Raw genomic sequence first — 20,463 nt, forward strand, 5'->3', positions numbered from 1 at the left:
TTAAGAAATTAATGTAATTTAAAAATGAATAAATTGTATGGTGTCTGAGATTCAAAAGAGATCTCAGAAATACCCTGACCCGTTCCTCCCCTTTCCAAGCTGGACACAACCCTGTGCCATCCAGTTTGTGGGATCTGACCTCTGATACAGTGGTTACTGACAGTTTTCAGCAAAAGAGAAATTCTTTCATTAAAAAACGGGATTTCTGAGAACCACTTTATGGAAGGAGGGCAGCTTCAGGAAGAGTCTACAGGGGGGATTAAGAAATTTATGAGACAGCATGGCACAGACACAGACCGTGTACTTGGCACGCAAAGAGCCCTAGGTTTAAAAGCTTTGTTCTGCTTAGGAGCTGGGAGATCTTGAGCAAGTTATTCAACTTCTCTGAGCCTTCTGAGCCTTTTTCATCATCTGTAAAGCTGGGATCTCAGGGCTGCCAGGATTAATGAGACACTGTGTTCAAAGGGAACAGCACATGGGTGACACATAGCAAGTGCTCCATCCATCTGATTCCTCCTTGTGCTTTCCCGATGTTCTACATGCGGCTTCACACTCAGGAAAAGCTATGAAATTGGGCTACGTAGACTTTCTCTCAGAGACCATGCCCTGTTGGGGACAAAGTGAGGAGAATGCCACCATCTGTAATTTGAAAATTCATGCGCAGGTGCCCGGGGCAAACGGTGGCCCAGGAGCAGGCATGTCAAGCGTATAATGTTGAGTGTCCCATCTTGAATGGAGCCTGAAAGCTGGCCCTCTTCCTGTCTCAAGACACCTTACCCATTAGCTCTGAGGGTTCGGGAAACATTTTGCAAAAAAGAATAATAAACAAACCCCGGGATCAGCCAGATCGCCGGGAAGGAAGGAAAGGGGGGAGGAGTCAGGCTGGGTTTCAGTCACTGCTCACCAACTGCTTCGCATCCCCCATGGAGTTCTTGTCAATGATTATTCAATCTCAGGCCTGACCTTTCTTTCTAAATAACACTGCAATATCAGCGCGGCCCAGCCCGCAGCTTTTGCAGGAAATTAACTGTATCTGGCTCTCACAGGAGAACCAAGAAATCCCCTCAGTAACTAAGCCCAGACTGGTTTACAGAAAAAAAGACCCAGCATTATCTTCTTCTCATACACTCCTCCTAATACCCGTCTAAATATCACGGAGCTCCCAGCTGTTTAATTCTAATAAATACTCATCTATTCTCAAAACAGACAAATGTTAGGTCTCAGGTGGGCCCCGAGCATTTTGTGCAGGAGGAAGACGAGAATATGGAGGAAGAGAAAGAATAGAGCTGCTGGCAGCTAGATTTAGATTCCCATTCATGTACGTTGATAGCAGCTTAAGAAGATGGCTAATGGTTTCCGGTTCAGCCAGAGCCAAAGGTGACTTCTGAGGGAGGCCATGTTCATAGTCAGTGTCCACGATGAGCTGTCCTTCCTTTCCTCCATGGACCCTCAGGTCCCACAGCTGCTCCTACCTCAGGAAGGACTCTGAGAGTCCCGTGACCGAGTCTATCTTCGTGCTTCTGGGCCACTGGAGGGCAGGGACAGGCAGCATGAGCTCCACATTAAGGATTCAGGCTTCTTTTGGGAAATCTTTCTGCTCTGAGTTGGTGTTTGGACCTGAGTCCAAATGGTTACCCCACCTTCAGGAACCCCATATAGAGTGTAAGAAAGGTGGAAGCAAAAGGCCTCCAGTGCCCTCTGAAACCTGGTTTATTTGCAATGAGTTCAAAGGATAGGTGGGGCAAAAGGTGGAACCATATGACATCTCAGCTTGGAAAATACCTGAGGTTGAGTCACTGCATATGAGGAAATTCTCTGTGCTGGGTTTCTTTGGCTTTTTAGGATTCCCCTGTGGTTAGGAGTCAATGAGAGGCTCTTAGACAAGGTCTGGGTTCATATAGAGAGGACCCTGAGAGTCTGTGGGCCTGGCAGCCCCTGACCCCAGGTGATGCTCAGTTGGAAACCAGGTAAGGATCATAACTCAGATCCTTTGAGTCCGTCTAAGAGCCATTTATGACCTTGCGACTCGGCTGGCTCTGAGATGGGGAGGCACTTTGCAATTAGAGTAGCCACAGCTTTTAATTGCCCTGACACTGCGCTTTGTTTTCGCATCTAAGTCAGTGGTTCTCTAAGTGTGCTTGGGGGACCCTTGCTGGCAGATGAAGAGGGTTCTCCCAGCCATTGGCGAATAGGCCCCTGACAGTTTGAGTGTTGGTTCTTGTCTCTGGCGTGAATTAATAATGAGATTTTACTTTCACAATCCCTGCGTTTCACCCCAGTGATGCCCTGCCCCGGTCAGCCCCAGACATTCTATTCATTTGCTGAGGTTTATTTAGATGTTGTGTGACAGTTAACAGGGTGGTCCATGGGGCCTTACCACCACTGAAAATGACCTGAAGGCCACAAGTCTAGATCCATAGTTAAAACCTCATGAGATTCCTCTGCTTCCTTCTGCTCTGCTTGTCAGGGAGCCTGGATGACTCCTACAGGCCAGGGGAAGGCGGGTTAACTTCCCAGATCTGGCTCCGTGTAGCTGTGTCAGGTTTCTAGGACAGACTCAAGGACCAGATTATAGCTGCCTCTCTGGCCACTGGCTCACATGTCCCTGAACCTCGCATTGACGCTCCTGGGCTCCGGCTGTGTCCCGGTCTCAGCATTGCCATCACTCATTTAACAGGAATTTACTGAGCACCTTCTCTGTACAGGCCCTGTTCTGAGTGTGGGGGATAGATAATTGAATGAAGCAAATCAAAAAGCCCCTGCTCTCTGAGAGCACACGTTATAATAAAGGAGAGAGAAATAAACAAAATAAGGAAAATATTGGAGAATGTTAATGATAAGTGCTAAAGAAAAATATTAGCAGAGAAGGGAGAGAGTGAATGTTTGGCTGAGGCAGGCAGGAGGAGCATATAATTTTAATTGGGATGTCTAGGGGAGGCCTCACTAAGAAGCTGATGTTGAACAAGACCTGAGGAGGGGAGGCAAAAGCAATCCAGGCAGATATAGTATGTTCAAAGGTCCTGAGGCAGGAAGATGCCTGACATTTCAAGGAATAGTATGGACACCAGTGTGCCTGGAACAGAGAGAACAAGAGGGACAGCAGTAGGTATAGTAACTAAGAGGCCCCATGTGTCATTGCCAGTACTATAACTTCTACTCGGACAGACATGAAAAAACTCTTGAGGGTTTAAGTAGGAGAGTACTTACTTAGAACTCAGGTGATCTAGGTCCTAGACTCAATTTTGCTACTAACTAGCTCTAAGACCAAGTAATTTTAATTATTGTTATCCCAGAATTTATTTCTAGTGACCTTAGTTTCATCACCTTCAAAACGAAGATTTTGTGCTTTTGAATTCTAACATATTTTCAGCTCTAACAGTCTGTGATTCTAGACAAACAAACTTAAAAGTAAATCCAAAGAACTCCTTGTTAGCATTGAAAGGGTACATTGCCACGTCCTTCCTTGTCCAGGGTTCATCTGAACAGATCATGAAGACAGACCCTGAAGACATCACTCCCCATCTCCTATTTAATTCCGAGGATGGGACAAACAGAGATATAGAAAACTCATCTATGTCTCTATAGGGTCTTAAATCCCACCTCCACTCCCCTTTCACATATGCTTGTCAACCAGATCAAACCGAATATTGAAAACGCTCAGTTTTATCATCATTATTCCATCCTATTTACTTGAGCCCCATGACGGACCCTGCCCTGGGAAGGCTCAACGGAAGACAGAGGAGCGGGACATAAGATGGGTTCTCCATGCCTGGAGAGCTGATGATCTTGTCAGGCAAGAGTTTGTGTAGTCTGAAACGAGACAAAATACACTCATAGGATCCAGCTAAGTAACTGTACAAAATGGTAAACAGTAGGTGCTGAATGAGAGGTACGCAGAATGGGTACTACAGAGGTTCAGAGAACAGTGCTCTCAGTAGGCAGAGGGCCTGGGGAGATCTCTGAGGGATGTAGGTGAGAGCCAGGTCTTGGAAGCCAGGTAGGATTCTGATGGGTGGATATTACTGCCTCCAGTGTATTGGCCCAATAAAGCAGGCGTGACATGGCGGGTAAATAAATGTAAAGCAGGTTGGCGGTTTAATGTTGATGTGCACAGGCAGTCAGTGATTTGGGTTTTCACGAACTGATCAAAAACGTATTCCAACAGATTTCATGACACCTCATTTGAGGACATTCTAGAGAGCCTGCCTCACCACAGACAGATGGGATGGATCTTGGGGGAAAGGTCAGGTCTGGAGATAAGCGATTCCCAGAACCTTGCTGGGGCTCTCGGGATGTCTGCTGTGCCAAATCTCCACCCTTCTGGAGTCCTTGATGAGTCTGTGAGCATAAGTGCCACCCAAAGAGTGGTGAAGGAGGCCATGGACTTTTCACTTCTGCCTGTCGTAGAGTTCCCAAATCTCAGAGTTGGTAGGACCCTCCTCCCAGGAAGATTGGACCACTGTCTTCCCTATTGCTCCACTGTACACTCTTCTCTAGCATAGCACAGAAAAGGATTTTTTTCACATTTTGTTTAAAAGAACACACCAAACTCGAAGTTTCCCTTTACAAGAATAGAGACAATATCTTACTCATCTCTGTGTCCCCGGTACCTAGCCCAGTAGCGTATAGTATATGTCCTATAAGAATGGAAAGTACACCAGCTCAGTTCTTGTTAATCTTTTTACGGTAGAGTTTCAGGTTCCATAAAGGATCTGAAGAAGGCTATGAACTGTCTCCCCAGAGAAAAATGAACTTATGCACACATTTACAGGGTTTTGCAAATGATTTCTGGGGGCACATGGGCTGCAGATTGAGCCCTGCTCTGGGGGGTGTATTAATCGCTTTATAATATCCTTTACAGGTGGTCCTGCAGCCTCATCACTTCCACTGATGGGGAGCTCACTCCCTCCCTGTTTGTGGACAGCATTAGCGGTTAGGAGTATCTTCTTTATATTGTACAGTAACCTCCCTTTCTGTAATTCCAGCCTCATCCTGGTTCTCCTCTGAGTAACGTTAAGCAGGGGAAGGGCTGGGAATTTGCATCACGAGGGCTGTAATTCATCAGCATGTACATAACTGCTTTTCTAATGTGTGTGGACACTCATCCTGAGCATCCCTGGTCTTCCCTTGCCTCTGCTGTTCTTTGCTCTAATGGAATTTATGTCTCCTCCCTATCCTGGTTCGGTGTCTTTGGAAAAAGCCCAGTTCGTCAGCACCCCTATTAAAGCGTAGTACCCAGAGAGGGGCAATGGGGACAGGCATTCCTTCTCTCTTTGTTCCGGACCATGGGCTTGCCTTTACACTGCCTAAGACTGCATTCGCTTTTTGGCAACCACTTCACATTATTGGCCCATTAATGAGCAAAGAGTCACCTAAGGCCCACAAGTCATCTCCAGGTGTGCCCTTGATAAGCCCTCTCTCACTGCTGGGCATGCGTGCAGTTTGCTCTCCAGCCCTAATTGCAGCACTTTCACATTTATCCTTGTTAAATGCCATCTGATTAGATCTGGTCCTTGAGTCCAGCCTGGTGAGACCTTTTGGGATCCTGATTTTGTCATCCAGCATATTAGCTCACTACTCTCAGACAATGCATTTAATGTGCAACAAAGAGCTACCATTTTTGGAGCTTTTCTCTAACTGATACTGAGCTTTACACAGCACCTTATTTCATTCTACCCTCACTCCAACTCTATGAAGTGTAGGCTATCCCTATTTTATAGTTAAATGCACTGTGACTCAGAAAGGTTAAGTAACTTGTCCAGGGATACACAGCCAGTATGTAGTAGAGTCAGGATTTGAACCCAACTCTGGCTGACTCAGAAGGCCAGACACATAGTTACTCTGTTATGCTGCTTTCATCCAAGTCCTCAAGATTTTGAACAGGACAGGGCAGGCCCAGGGCCTTGTAGCAAAATGCTAGGGAGCTCTTCTGGCTGAGGGGTGATTCATTTGTCATGATTCTTCTCCTTGATGGGCATGTCCCCACTTCCCACAGTACCCACTCTATCTCGAGGAATAGCAAGAAGGATTTTGTTCATCATTTTGAAGAAACACACTTATAGTAATTCTGTGCTGTTCCATGAGCCCCCTTATCAAACAGTGAATGATATGAATGTGGTGTGACTTGTTTCTGGTAAATTCATGTGGACTCTGTAAGTCCCAGATTCTTTTACTACATGCTCTGAAATGATTGTTTAAAGAATTGAGTCTAGACTCTCGCCCAAGAACATCTCTGAGCTTTTTCATTTGGTGGTTGGGAATGCATCGTCTTTCATCAGGCCTCTAAGAGTTGCAGTGAAGGAAAGCCAGAAATGTCCTTGTTAGTCTCTCAAACATCCCACATCCCCTTTCTAAGTATAAGTCAATCTTCCACAAATTTACACACAGCTTTATTGAACATCCTTTAATATTTTAGCCAGCATGACCTCTTAAACTATAAACTTCCGTTGACACATGTGACTCTCAGAACCAATGCCCGGTGGTAACCTCGTGCTTGGGCCTTACAATGACAGCTCTTTTTTTTAATTACAGAGAAAAATTCTTATTGACTTTTAATTTCATAAGACCATAATTAAGTTTCTTAATAGTGTCTCTTGTGACAGACACCTTTGATCTGAGACCATTGAGGAATCCAGAAGAAGGGCGGAGACCAGAATTCTATCAAAGATTTTTTACAGAACAACAGTAAAAAAGAACAACAAAAAATAAGGGCACGAAGGGAGAGGGCACACAGCTTTTGTTGTGATTCTTGACTTGAAAACAAAGACCTCCACGGGTGACGAGTGTGAGCCGGTGGTAAGGAGAGCTGCATCCCCCAGAATGCGGAGCTGTGCACTGTCTAAGAAGCTCTTCCCTTTCACTTAAGTTTTTTCTTACCCTTATTGAGTATAGTTTGGTATAGGAACTGTAGAAACCATCAGACGCAGGAATTAGACCCTATCAGAGTATAATCCTATCTTCCCCCATCTGTCAATGAAACCTCTCTTCCCATTTTCCCTCTGCTGTGAGATCCCTGTCTTGACTGATATTTTATGTATGTATATGTATTAGATCACTTATATTGTGATATTATTTATTTAATTATATGCATTGTTGTGTATTATATGTTAAATGTATTATTTTATACTTACTAATAGATTCTTACTGTATAATTTTCACACATATCAATCCACACTCATAATCATCTTCCCACTGCACATTTGGACAGAGGTGTAATCATTACAAGTTGTTGTAGGTAGGAAAATGGGGGGCTCTGGAAAAGTGAGCTTTTTCCTCAAAACCCTCCTCCACCACAAAACTCCCTTGCATGGAGGGTAGAGATGCAGAATTCATGCTGAATTCCATTCCGTATAGATTCACAGGTATCATAGAATGGAAGGAATAGAAAGAGCTTTGAAAGAATCAAAGCCATCTGCCCCAATATATTGGTGAAAAACCTGTGCTCTGGAGACACTTGCCTAAAATGACATGGTTTCTTGTCAGAGTTTGCGCTGGCTGTTTTTCCTGGGAAGCGGACGCTGAGGTGAAGTTAGGACTGAAAAAGGCTTATTGAGAGCTACTTGTGTGAAGAGAAAAGGGGAAGGGGCAGAGATGCTGGCAAATACTGATGCAGACCTGAAAAAGTCTTGGTCAACTCAATGAGGAGCTCTGAAAAAAGATCACCCTTTAGACGAGTCCCATGTTGGGCAGAAATGGTCAAACCCTTCTACCACTGCCATGCTCAGTCACTGTCTGAGTGGACCCTGAAGCATCTAACAGCCAGAGATTACCAGCTAACCACGCTCCTCAGAGCTGGCCAATGAGCCTTTTCTTGAAGGGATTTATGAGGTATTTCCATGTCTGCCACAAACTGGAATTTGCTCTTGTAGGTTCTATATCAGTTCTGGAGAGATACGATTTCGGTGACTTTATAATAATAGTAATGCTTATTTTTATTCATTGTAAACTAAGAGTATTATCTCAATAGATACATTACAAATGCCAAAAAGGAAGAATATATATATGTACACACCAAATAGTTTTCCATTAAAATATTTTACAGCAGGCATTTGGCCAAGCTATTGGAAATGGCTGAAGGTGCTTCCAGAGTAGAGGTCAGTGAACTCAGGACAACCCCTTGAATTTCCATTAGTGAGTAGTTAGCTGAAGTAATAAATAAATTATTATTAAGCACTTTGCAAATCTAGTGTTATGTAAATGCTAAATAATCATAATAATATAGTAGTATGCTGATCTTGATAAACGGGTCGGCTTCCATGTCATTTAAAATGGATGGCGCAGCAACATCTGTGAAGATGAATGAGGTCCATGTTCGCAAAGCTCAATAACAAGCACTGTCTCTTCTGCGAGGAGGCCAGCCTCTTCGTGAGCTGCTGCATTCTCCCCTGGTCTCTGCGGGACAATTAGCCGAGGAGAGGGATTCTGGCCAGCTTTAAGGGGGTAGTAAAAAGGCTCCTATGCAGGGATATTGAAAGTAGACTTAGGTGAATGCATAGGGATTTGCATTTCTGAGAAGTCAGGGCTAATCTATAAGAGGGATGGGGGCAGGGAATTAACATTTATTGAGTGTCTCCTGTGACCCAGACACTGTGCTCAGTGCTCTGTGTTTATTATCTCATTTATCCTCCAGGCCAGCACATTAAGGTAATAGAGGAAAGGAATAAAGCAGAATGCATTACTGTTTTCTGTAGAAAAGCAGAAAGACTGACCCCAGCAGTGTAGCTGGTGTTTTCGTTTTTGCATTCTGGGCAAAAGTAGGACCTGGAAGATGGGAAAGTCCCCCAGGGAATCAGAGAAAGGTTGACCCAATGATTGATCACTGCCCCAAATGCTGGGATGTTTCAGACACACATTTGTATGATGACAGTCACTTCTTCCTTTGGGGTTACACCCAGAATAACCGCTTCTTACCTCCTGCTGTGGACCTGACTCCCCCTGGATAGCAACGCCTGGTGGAATCTCATTTAGAGCTTTCGTGTATCTTCACAGTATTTAGCAGATATTGAGAAAGGGTTGCCATGAGCCAAATCAAATACCCCACCAAGGGGTTTATGCGCATCATCTCATTGAATTCTCAAGGCAAACCTGTGACGCAGGATTTACTGCCTCTAAGGTTCTCCCCTTAAGTGAGAACACTAAGATTTTGTTAAGTAACTTGCCAATAGTCACACAACTAGTTCAAGGGGTAGGAGGTGAGAACCTGGTTGGTCCAAAATCCTGGGCTTTGAACTCATCTCACCTGTGAACTCAGAGGTCCTGATGCTTGCGGATTTTATTTTTTAGTTCATCACTGGGCTATGTTCTTAATACTCATTAATTACCCTTTGTTTAATGTGTCAGATTTTGAGGGCATAAAAGTAGCTCAAGTGTTTGCTTTTTTTAACAGCTTAATTGAGCATAATTGACATACCGTAAACTGCACATATTTGAAGTATTCAATTTGGTGAGATTTGACATACATATGTATCAGTGATGCCATCACCACGATGAAGATAACGATCATATCCATCACCTCCAAAAGTTTAGATCTTTGTAATCCATCCCTCCCACTCCTCCTCATCCATTACCCTCCTCAGGCAACCACTGATCTGTTTTCTGTCACAATAGTTAGCTTGCATTTTCTAGAGTTTTATGTAAATGGAATCATGCAGTATATACTCTTTTTTGGTCTGGGTTCTTTCACTCAGCATAATTATTTTGAGATTCATCTGTTTCCTTTTTCTTTGTTTTATTTATGGAGACATAAGGACTTTGAATAATTAGTATGTATTTTATTTAATTTTAGCTTTTTTTTAGCCCAGAATTCAAGTTCCAGTTTTGTCACTATCTGTGTGCCAAGTGGCACATTTCTTAACCTCTCCAAGGCTTGGTTTTCTCATCTGTGAAATGGGTATAATAAAAGCTACATTATAGGGCTGGCCCCGTGGCCGAGCGGTTAAGTTCGCGCGCTCCGCTGCAGGCGGCCCAGTATTTCGTTGGTTCGAATCCTGGGCGCGGACATGACACTGCTCGTCGAACCACACTGAGGCAGCGTCCCACATGCCACAACTAGAAGAACCCACAACAAAGAATATACAACTATGTACCGGGGGGCTTTGGGGAGAAAAAGGAAAAAAAAAAAAAAAAGCTACATTATAGAGTTAGTGTGAGGGTAGGTTGAGGCAATATAGATAAACTGTAGAGCACAGAATCCGTACATGGTAAACACTTAATTTTGCAATTAAAATAAGAATTTTTAATAATAAAAAGAAGTTTTTCATCTAAATCCTTCTGGTGTCTCTTAGGTGCTCAGTATCGTGTAGTAGAATAATAGCTGGCAGATATTGTGCCAAATAGAATACTAAATGTGACTTATGAATTAGCTCTTTTGATCCTCCCAAGAAGCCTGTGAAGCATGTGGGCACATTATTAACCTTGTTTACAGATAAGGGAACTGAGATAGAGAGATGTGGTAATTTTCCACTCTCACAGGTAGTAGATGGTGGGATCAGAGTTTGAACTGAAGCAGACTGGCTCAAGACCCTGTGTCATTTTCCATTGCCACTTGGCTACCTTTCAGTATACAGTGACGTCATCTGCTAACACCAGGGCTCAGGCTTTAGGAAAAAAATATCGAGATGTGAAGACCATATTATAACTAAGTAAAAACTAGAGAAATGTCTAATAAAATGACAAAATTATTGTTGGGACACCAATTATTATTAAGGGACATCAAATACTTCAAATGTGTTATAGGCATATACTTGTGATTTGAAATTATGAAGAGTAATCACCACCTGATTCTAGGTATAACTGTGAGCAAGTCAAAGACAAGGAATCCGTAAAGAAGAAATTATGGCAGCCAGAGATTCTGCCTTTACTGGAAACGCTGGAGAAACTTCTGAGTGTACTTTTTTTTTCTTATTTATTTTATTTTATTTTTTGAGGAAGATTAGCCCTACTACTACTAACTACTGCCAGTCCTCCTTTATTTGCTGAGGAAGCCTGGCCCTGAGCTAACATCCGTGCCCATCTTCCTCCACTTTATATGTGGGACACCTACCACAGCATGGCATGCCAAGAGGTGCCATGTCCGCACCTGGGATCCGAACCGGCGAACCCCAGGCCGCCAAGAAGCAGAACGTGCAAACTTAACTGCTGCGCCACTGGGCCAGCCCCGCTTCTGAGTGTTCTATGTTTGAACCTCACGTTTTAGAGCAAGACCAGAAGGTAGAGCCATCGGTGAGGTTGCACAGTCCCAGCTGAGAAGGATGTACTCACCCCAAGTTTGAGGATTGGCTGTCAGTTTAGAGCCCATTGGAATAGCTCTAACAGTAGAATAGAGAAACTCAGCTACATATTTGCTTGCTTAAGTACTATAATTGGTATTCATGAAAGGTTTGGAGTTTGGGGAAACAGAGGGAGGGAGATTTTAATTCAGTTCAAATGAACAAAGATTGTTTTATTCTCCTAATATGCACAGAATCTCTGCCCTTGAGAAATTCCTCTTTGGAGTAGAGGATACAGGATGAAAGACATAAACAAGCCAATTTCAGTGGTAAGAAAGGCGTAGATTCAAGGGATATTTAGAAGGGAAAATCAATAGACTTGGTGTCTACCTAGAAGTAGGCATGAAGGAAAGGTCGGCGTTCTGGCTTTGGAAACTGAGCCACCCACAAAGACAGCAGATTAAGACAAATAGATTTTGTAAACCAGGCGATGAGGGCAATTTTTGGCATCTTGAGTTTGATTTTAAGAAGAGATTCAGGTGGAAACCTCCAACAGGCAATTGTGCTTCTGGAGACTGAGCTCAGGAGTAACGTCAAGGTTGAAGATAAAGGCTTGTGAATTGTCAACATGTAGGATGTAGTTGAAGTTATGGGAATGGATGAGATCTCCCACAGCAAGTGTGTGCAGTGAGAGTAAATGGTCAACACAGTAGTCGTGATGGTTAAAATAAGTTTGAGCAAATACCAGTATCAGAAGCCATATTAAAGTAATGGGGATGGACGATATATCATATGGATCTTTCCCGTTCCCAGCTCTTTCAAATCCACTCATTTCAAGCATATGCCTTTTATTCCGTGTGAATTGATGCATACTCTAATCTGTAGCCCACTGAAAGGCAGTACAGTCACACTTCTGTACAACAGGGATATGTTCTGAGAAATGCGTCATTAGGTGATTTCATCATTGTGCAAATATCATAGGGTGTACTTACACAGACCTAGATGGTATAGCATACTACACACCTAGGCTATATGGTACTAATCTTACGCAGTCCATCGTTGACCAAACCGTCGTTATGCAGTGCATGACTGTACTTAAAAGGGAAAAGTACCACAAAACAGACATAAAAGCCTGCCCTGGGTGTGGTCTCTTACCTACAAAAGTTCAGGCAGTGGCACTGGAAGAACTTGGGGTGGGGGTTGCTGGACTGAGGTGCAGGTGGAATTGAATAGCTATTTTGGTGTATTAGATACAAATCTGACATAAACAGTGATGTCTTTCTAAACCCTTTCTCTTTTGTCAGGAAGGAGAATGTTAAGATGCTGAACTGAAAAGGAGGCTTATTTTCATGATGTTTAGTTAGTTGTGTGAAGTTTAGTTAGTTGTGTGCTGACCTCTTCATACCTGAAACCCTCCCCACACATCTCCTCGTACCCTATTTTGCCATCATTCTTGACAAACACATGTTGAGCACCTTCTATGTGTCGACTCCACATTAAGGGCTAGGGACACAAACAGGAATGGTATTTGGTTCCTGCCCTTGAGAAACAGAGAATATAGTCATGGTAGTGTGCTTATTATCAAAACATTCTATTGGCATAGTCCTTTATGTTTGTCAAAGAACTCTCATGTAGGTTACGTTGTTGGAGTTCTACAACACATCCATGAAGGAAGTAGGGCAATGATTATTATTTTTACCCATCCATGGCTGAGACACAGAGGTGGAGTGATTTGGGGAAGGTCAGTCAGTGGCCGAGATCCAGATCTTTTGGCCAAGTGTTCTGGCTGCTAAGGGGAGCGTTTTTCCCAGCACGCTCATCCTGGGCACCTTGCCTTTGCAATTTCCTGGTTGTCTATTTTATCTCTTTCAGCTGACAAATTTGACAAGCCCTTGGGGAATACTGACTCAAGAATAACTTGCCTTTGGTCAAGTGCTAAATCCCGCAGGTGTAGGACAGACTTTGGAGGAGCCCCATCACTCTCTCTGCCCCTGTCCAACCCCCAGTGTCTGTCTGGAGGGAAGTATGCTTATCAGTTCTGTACGTACCAGGGAGCAACTCGCAAAACCAAATTAGCTCAAACTGGCTGCTGTTCAGGTCAGCTAATTAAATTAGCTATTGTTGCATTACTGATAAGGACAGTTTGGAAAAGGAAAAAAGCCACTCATCCCAGCAGCCGTTAAGGCGAAAGCCAAGAAAATGTGTTAATGGGAACACTCTGAAAGGAAACCCCTCTGACTAACAGCGGTACCCAGGGGTCTGTGGAGGGCTGTTCTCCTAGCCATCTGCTCTGAGCTCAATGCTCCCAGCCCTCTCTGGCTCTGGTCCTTGTGGGCACTGCTCTCTCCGGCTTTCTAGTACCCAGCTGCAGCCAGGGAAACTTTTTCCTTCTCCTCCCACCATGAGCCCCTCCTCCTGGGAGTCTGGAGAGAAGTGGGATTTTTCTAGGAGTACAGTTCACCCTTGTGTGCTAAAATCCAATCTCTCCATTGCATAAAAGTCAGTTGATATTTGCAAGAGCTCCAGGGAAGAAAGGCGGAATGACAGAAATAGGAAGGGAAGGAGGGAGAGAGAAAGGAAAAAAAGGAAAGAGCTAGAAAGTTCTGAAAAGACTAATTTTTTATTTCTCAGCATCTTCTCGTTTGCTTGATAACAGCCTCTCCACCATTATGGGTAGTCTCGTTGAGGCTGTAAATTAAGTTGGCTGCTATCTTCTAGTTGAGATACAGACACTTGGACTTACTCTACACCAACTAGCCTCTGTCCTAGGACTCTGGATCTTGAGTGGAGAGATGCAAGGAGAAAGTAGGAGCTCATTTGCTTTAGCAGAAACACTTCAATGAGGCCTTTCCCTCTACACCACATGCCTTCCACCATCAGCCTCCATCCTTCTCAACTCCTCCCTCCAAGCTGTCCTGGTTCCATCTTTTTTCCAAGACTAATTATCCAGGCTTCCTAAAGTTCTGTGAGCTACTTGATATCTTTCTGATTCATTCTTTTTCTGCTTAAATTAACCAGAGTCGTATTCATGCATCCAAATGATTTAAAGATTATTTAATCTAACCCCTTTCTTTGACAGACGAGGCTGAGGACCATAGATATTAAGTGATTTTTCTGAAAATCACACAGATGATAATTGGCAGATCCAGGGCTAGAGCCCAGGCCTCCAATTCCACTAGATTATGCTGCCTTAACGTGGTGCTCGCTGAGCATCTTCTGAGACAGGGAAGGCAGCTCCAGGGAATTCAGCCTGTAAGTCCATGGGGAGAGCCCGGGAAATTCTCATTGGTTTCCTTCCTTTTCATAACTCCCTCTTCTTTCTTTCTTTCTTTTTTATGTGCATTGTTTTTAATTGAGGTGAATTTCACATATCATACAACTAACCATTTTAAGGTGTACAGTTCAGTGGCATTTAGAGTATTCACAATGTTGTGCAATAAGCAGCTTACTCCAGTTTCAAAACATCTCATCATCCCACAAAAACACTCCATACACATTAAGTAATCACTCCCCATCCTTCCCGCCTCTATCATCTAGTAACCTCTAACCTGCTTTCTGTCTCTATGGATTTATTGTCTTAATGGATGTATCATAGAAAAAGAATCATCCAGTCTGTCAGCTTTTGTGTCTGGCTTCTTTCACTCGGCATGATGTTTTCAAGGTTCATCTGTGTTGTAGCGTGCATCAGTCTTTGTTCCTTTGTATGACTGAATAATGTTCCATTGTATGGCTATGCCACATTTTGTTTATCCGTTCATCTAGTGATGGGAATTGGACTTGTTTCTACATTTTGGCTATTATGATAATGTTGCTGTGAGCATTCATGTACAAATAAGTTTGTGTGTAGATATATGTTTTCATTTCCCTTGGGTACATACCAAAGAATGTAATCACCAGGATATGTGGTCATTCTATGTTTAATTTTTGGAGAAACTGCCAAATTGTTTTCAACAGCACATTTCTACCAGCAATTTTTATCTGACTGTACCTTCCCTAGACCTTGCCCTGTTTGCCTGTGTGGCCTGTTCAGTGGCTTGCATCTTGTAGGTGTAACAGTGGGGAAAATGTTTATAGTCCTTTTAGGAGCCACTAAAGAGAGAGTGATCTTCTTGGAGAAAAATAAGTATAAATTTTGGCATGTCAGGTTTATAGGGTGGGCATGAAGACATAAGACGAAGGGTGATGCCATCCTCTGTCACACAGGGAGATGCATTTGAATCTTTCAGGATAACAGAGAGGGAAGGAGGAAGAAAGATAGAAGAAGGGAGGAAAAAAGGGAGCCTAGAAAATAGCAGAAAGCTGAGTCCTGGATACCAGCTGATATGAATCCTCCCAACCTCAGCTGCCCAGAATTCTTCTGTAAAATACATATGCTCTCCACTACTAGGAATAGGGCGTTTTTGTCATGACGGTGGTAGTGGTTGCTAATTCTGAAGAAGGTGATGAGTTTCACAATGGGCATGAAATGGTGGGACGCAGTAGCAAAATTCAAGGAGTTTCTAGGAAGTTGAGAGGCACAGACAAAGGTAGATACCCTTCCTCTATCCCATACCTCACTTATTCCTGCCTTGCATTACAAGACCCTGGGGGAGGATGTCAGTCTTGTTCAAACCATGGAGTTTCCTTAGATCAAAACAGCCAGTGATGACTCCCTTTTATTTTATTTTCTTTAAAGATTGGCCCTGAGCTAACATCTGTTGCCAATCTTCTTTTTTTTTTTTGTCTTCTTTTCCCCAAAGTCCCCCAGTACATAGATGTATATTCTAGTTGTAGGTCCTTCTGGTTGTGCTATGTGGGACACCACCTCAGCATGGCCTGATGGGCAGTGCCATGTCCGTGCCTGGGATCCGAACCGGCGAAACGCTGGGCCACCGAAGCGGAGCGCACAAACTTGCCCACTCAGCCACAGGGCTGGCCTCTCCCTTTTCTTTTGATTGGATAGATTCTGCTTCAGATTTTTAAGTCACAAGATAATATCTTCCTGTGAGGAAGGAAGTGAAATATAAACTTGTTGTTAAAATTGTCCATATGTAAGTTCATACAAGCACCACATCTGTCTCTCGCTATAAAATGTGAAAGCTCTATGGTTTAAGTGTACTCTTAAGCCCTCAATCCCAAGGACTAGAGTACTTTCTGCTGAACTAATGAGGAACTGATGAGAACTAATGAGGAAACTAGTAATATTGAGGAGAGGAACAGCTGTACTTATTTTACAGGGCAGCCTGTAATTATAGTTGGGAAAATATGATACAGGCTGTTCTATGCTATGAAATGATACGTATTTACTTTAAATTTAGAGCATTCTCTAAGCCTCAGTTTCTTCATCTGCAGACAAGAAAGTTTAACTGTCTTCTCTCCCTTAAGCTCTGGTGGAAGAAGCTAAATGAGGAATTATAAAAGCTAGTGAACTAAATGATAAACCACGCAAGTTAGTGAATTGGCATATTTACTGACATCACCGATAGAAAAATCTTCTAAGCCTCTAAGATAAAAATAAAAGGAAAAACTTTGCTACAGAAGCTGTTCCAAGAGACTTTGGCCCTCAAATCAAGTTCTCCATCAGTGCTCACTATGAGGAGTACTAGCGGAAGTGGAGGCCATCGCTGTTCAGGTTCAGGATGCTGATTCCACGAGACCCAATTCCACATACAATACATCACTCAGAAAATGTTATCACTGCCTCTAACCCAGAAGAAATATGTCTTCCCACAGGGTCATTTCAATCAATTGTCATATTGAGAATTTAATGGAAAGAAGTAGCATAGCCCTGGGCAAATGGATCCTTTCATAGCATCCTGTAAAGTGAATATGGTTATTGCTTTATATCTTCCTTATATAAAATAATATAAAGTCATTGCAAAATATGTAAAATTTGGCAAATATCTTCATAATTCTATCATCATACACAGCAATACTCATTTTCCATTATTATATTTTAATATTGCCCGTATATATGTATATAATTAACGTTTTTGTCGATTTAGTTACAGATTGATTTTTGGTTTGGTTTTTTTTTTGCTGGGAAAGCTTTGGCCTGAGCTAACATCTGTTGCCAACCTTCCTCTCTTTTTTCTTCTTTTTTCCTCTCTGAAGCCCCAGTACATAGTTGTATATTCTAGTTGTAAGTACTTCTTGTTCTTCTATGTGAGCTGCCGCCACAGCACGGGTACTGATGGACAAGTGGTGTGGTTCCAAACCCAGCTGCCAAAGTGGAGAGCGCTGAACTTTAACCACTAGACCATCAAGGCTGGCTCCAGACTGATTTATTTTAAAAAGTTTGTCAAGCTGGACTTGGCCAATATATGAATTTAGAAGTTAGAATTACGGTTCTTTTCCCAACTTTGCTATACATGCTTTTTCTTTCCTCTTGATCCTGCAGCCAGAAAATGGAAACACTGACACCCTTCCTCCCCGTCAGTAGTGATTGGGGGTAAAACTTTATGTCTGTGAAGTCTCCTCAGCTATTTAGAGACAAGTACAAATTAATCTTAGATATATTATTAACTTGTGAGGTATTTCTTTTCTCTGAAAATCTTTTTGTATTAAGGCTGGCTTCTATGTACAATTCACTAAAAGAGGAAATAGTTTGATAATGCTCCCTCTCAACCTTTGTTGACCTATTATAGGGTCCGGAGAGACTGTCCTTTATCGATCCCTTTTAAGTGGAGGCAGAAAGATGAGGTGCAGAGGAAAAGCATTGAACTCACGTTAGAGTGTGTAGATTTAAGTCCTGGGTTTGCAATTTACCAGCTGTGTAATCTTGAGCAAGTTACTTAATATTATTGGGATCAGTTGCTTCATTTGTAAAACATGGGTAATAACTATTTCACAGGGTTGTTATGAGGATTAAACAAGCTAATGTAGGAGAAAGGGCTTCACAAATGATTCTTTTTTTCTCTCTTAAAAAAGACATTTTAAACAGGTTACTCCATGGAACTATCCCTAGTATTTATCATGGAGAACTTTTCCCCACATTATATGAATGAAAAAGTAACTTCAATTTCTGATGGCTGATGAGCCATTTCTTGAATCATCTAGGTCCAGGCTTTTCCTTCTCTTCCTATTTTCAGCTGGTTAGCTGCTCATTGAGATCTTGCCAGAGGGTGGGCAAAAGAAATAAAAACTGAAATCGGGCAATTTGACTTTTTGATAGCAGTCCTGATGAAAGATTTGTGGGTAGAGGGTGTTAAAAGTTGTGAGCTAAACTGGAATTTTGCCTTTTACCAGGAAATTGCAAGAACCTACTGATCGTTCGGATGTCCTGGTGGTGACAGCTACTCCTCTTCTCTTGACTGAAGAAATGTCTTCCTCTACCCGAAAAGTGGCCTGTCTTCTAGATTGAGGCATTGACTTTTGAAGGAGTAAGAGGAGACCTGCTGGCCAGTCATATCAGCCAGAACAACCCTGGTGAGCAGACGGCTGGCAGACGCTGCAACTAGATGACTGTTGAATCAACAGAGTCTCAAAGCAATAACCACTCTTCTTTCTCTTCCCCACTAATCAACAATCAAATAATCACTAGTAAGCATTTACTATGCACCACCATATAATACAAAATGTGGTGAATACTAGATATATAAGACAACGTCTCAACCCTCAATAGAAAGCAAGAGTTGTGCATGTGAACATACAACTAATTTCACAGGGAGAAGACAGTGAACATGTTTAGAGCATCTCCCTTATGCCAGTCACTGTGCAAGGTGCTGTACATATATTATTTTATCTAATCCCCACCACATCCCTGAGAGGCATTCCTATCCTCGTTCTATGGATGATGATACTTATGGGAGTCAGAGATGTTAAATAACTTGCTCAAGATCACATAGTAAGAAGAATTTGGAGCCTATTTTCAAGTTTACATGTATCTAACTCCATAGTCTATGATCTGTTACTAACCCACTGCCAATGGGAGAAATCAGAGCTCAAAGACATCATTTATGCCGTTGGGTCAAAAGAAGACTCTTTAAAATGCCTCTCAGTAAAATACACTGATAATGTTTCGCCAAGTTCATTAATTTGTTTGGGAAAGGTTTCTAGTCAGAGAATAAATGTCTGGATGCTGGAGGCAGGGATGGTGTAGTGGAAGTGACAGCATTCTAGTCTCAGCTCCGCCATCATCTACATGTGTTCATCTGAGCAAAGTTGCTTCCCTCTTGGAGGCTTTTATGTCATCATCTGTAATAGAGAGTGTTTCTAGATTGTCTAAGGTAACTCACACTCTGTCACTGGGCAGGTGTATGACATACTAGTTCTAAAGTCATGCAGACTTGAGTTTGAATCCTGGCTCCATCCTCAAGCAGTGGGCCGTTGGGCAAGTCATTTAACCATCTGTCAAATGGAGATAATAATACCTACCTCAGGGTCTTTGCCCCTATTGTTCGTTCTCCTTAGAATGGTCTTCCCCAGTTAGCCACAGAAGTCACTCTTTTACCTCCTTCAGGTCTTCAATGAACTTACTTTTTTTGTGAGACTTTCCTTGAACATGATATCTAAACTTGCCAACCATCTAGCATTTCCTGTCTTCTTTCTTCATTTTATTATTCTCCTTAACACTCAACACCTAACATCCTATATATAGCACTTGATTATCTTATTTATTGCCTGTTTCCCACCTCTAGAATGTAAGCTCTATAAGGGCAGGATTTTTTATATTCTTTACTGCTGTATCTCCAGTTTTTAGAATGATTTAGGTGCTTAATAAATATTTGTTGCATAAATGACTGATTGTTGTGAAGAGAATGTGAGTAAAGGGCTTTGCACAGGGCCTGGAACAAAGTAAACACTCCATACATGTTATCTGTTTGTTTTTATTATAACTTTATCATTACTTTGCCACACCTCACTGAGGCACATGTATTCTCTTTCCCCTCCAGATAACCTGGGATGAGCATTCTGATCCCCTTGGTGAATGTGAAGGCCTGACTCTGTTGAGATTAGTCTAGAAGCAAGAGGAATTAGTCACTGTGAGGGAAATCAGTGAGAGGATTTGCATGGTAGCTACTTTCAGATATCTAAAGGTATGGTTGCATGGATAGAAATTCCAGGAAGCATATTTCTGCTTCGTAAGAAAGGATTTCCACAAAATTGGATGTCTAATGATGGAATAAGCTATCTCAGGAGATAGTGAATCACGCATGCCTAGAGGTCTCCTAGAAGCTGGATCACCCCATCTCACTGACTCTAGGTATTATTATCATAATGAGTGACAAGCTTGGAATGCAGCCATGGGGATCACACTCTTAGAGAGCCATCGAGA

General features: G+C 42.5%; 1 protein-coding gene across 2 annotated transcripts in view; it reads left to right on the forward strand.

The window, feature by feature from the left end:
* The window catches only part of PBX1 (PBX homeobox 1), a 309,416-nt gene extending 289,542 nt beyond the window's left edge, over window positions 1–19,874 (forward strand). For both annotated transcript variants that reach the window (XM_046681659.1, XM_046681663.1), the window contains one exon: window positions 18,435–19,874. In XM_046681659.1, the coding sequence (XP_046537615.1) occupies window positions 18,435–18,455 (21 nt within the window). In that variant the 3' untranslated portion in view covers window positions 18,456–19,874. The remainder of the gene's footprint in view (window positions 1–18,434) is intronic.
* The last annotated feature ends 589 nt before the right edge of the window (window positions 19,875–20,463 follow it).

This window comes from Equus quagga, chromosome 13 (genome assembly GCF_021613505.1).
Source record: "Equus quagga isolate Etosha38 chromosome 13, UCLA_HA_Equagga_1.0, whole genome shotgun sequence".
NCBI lineage: Eukaryota > Metazoa > Chordata > Mammalia > Perissodactyla > Equidae > Equus > Equus quagga.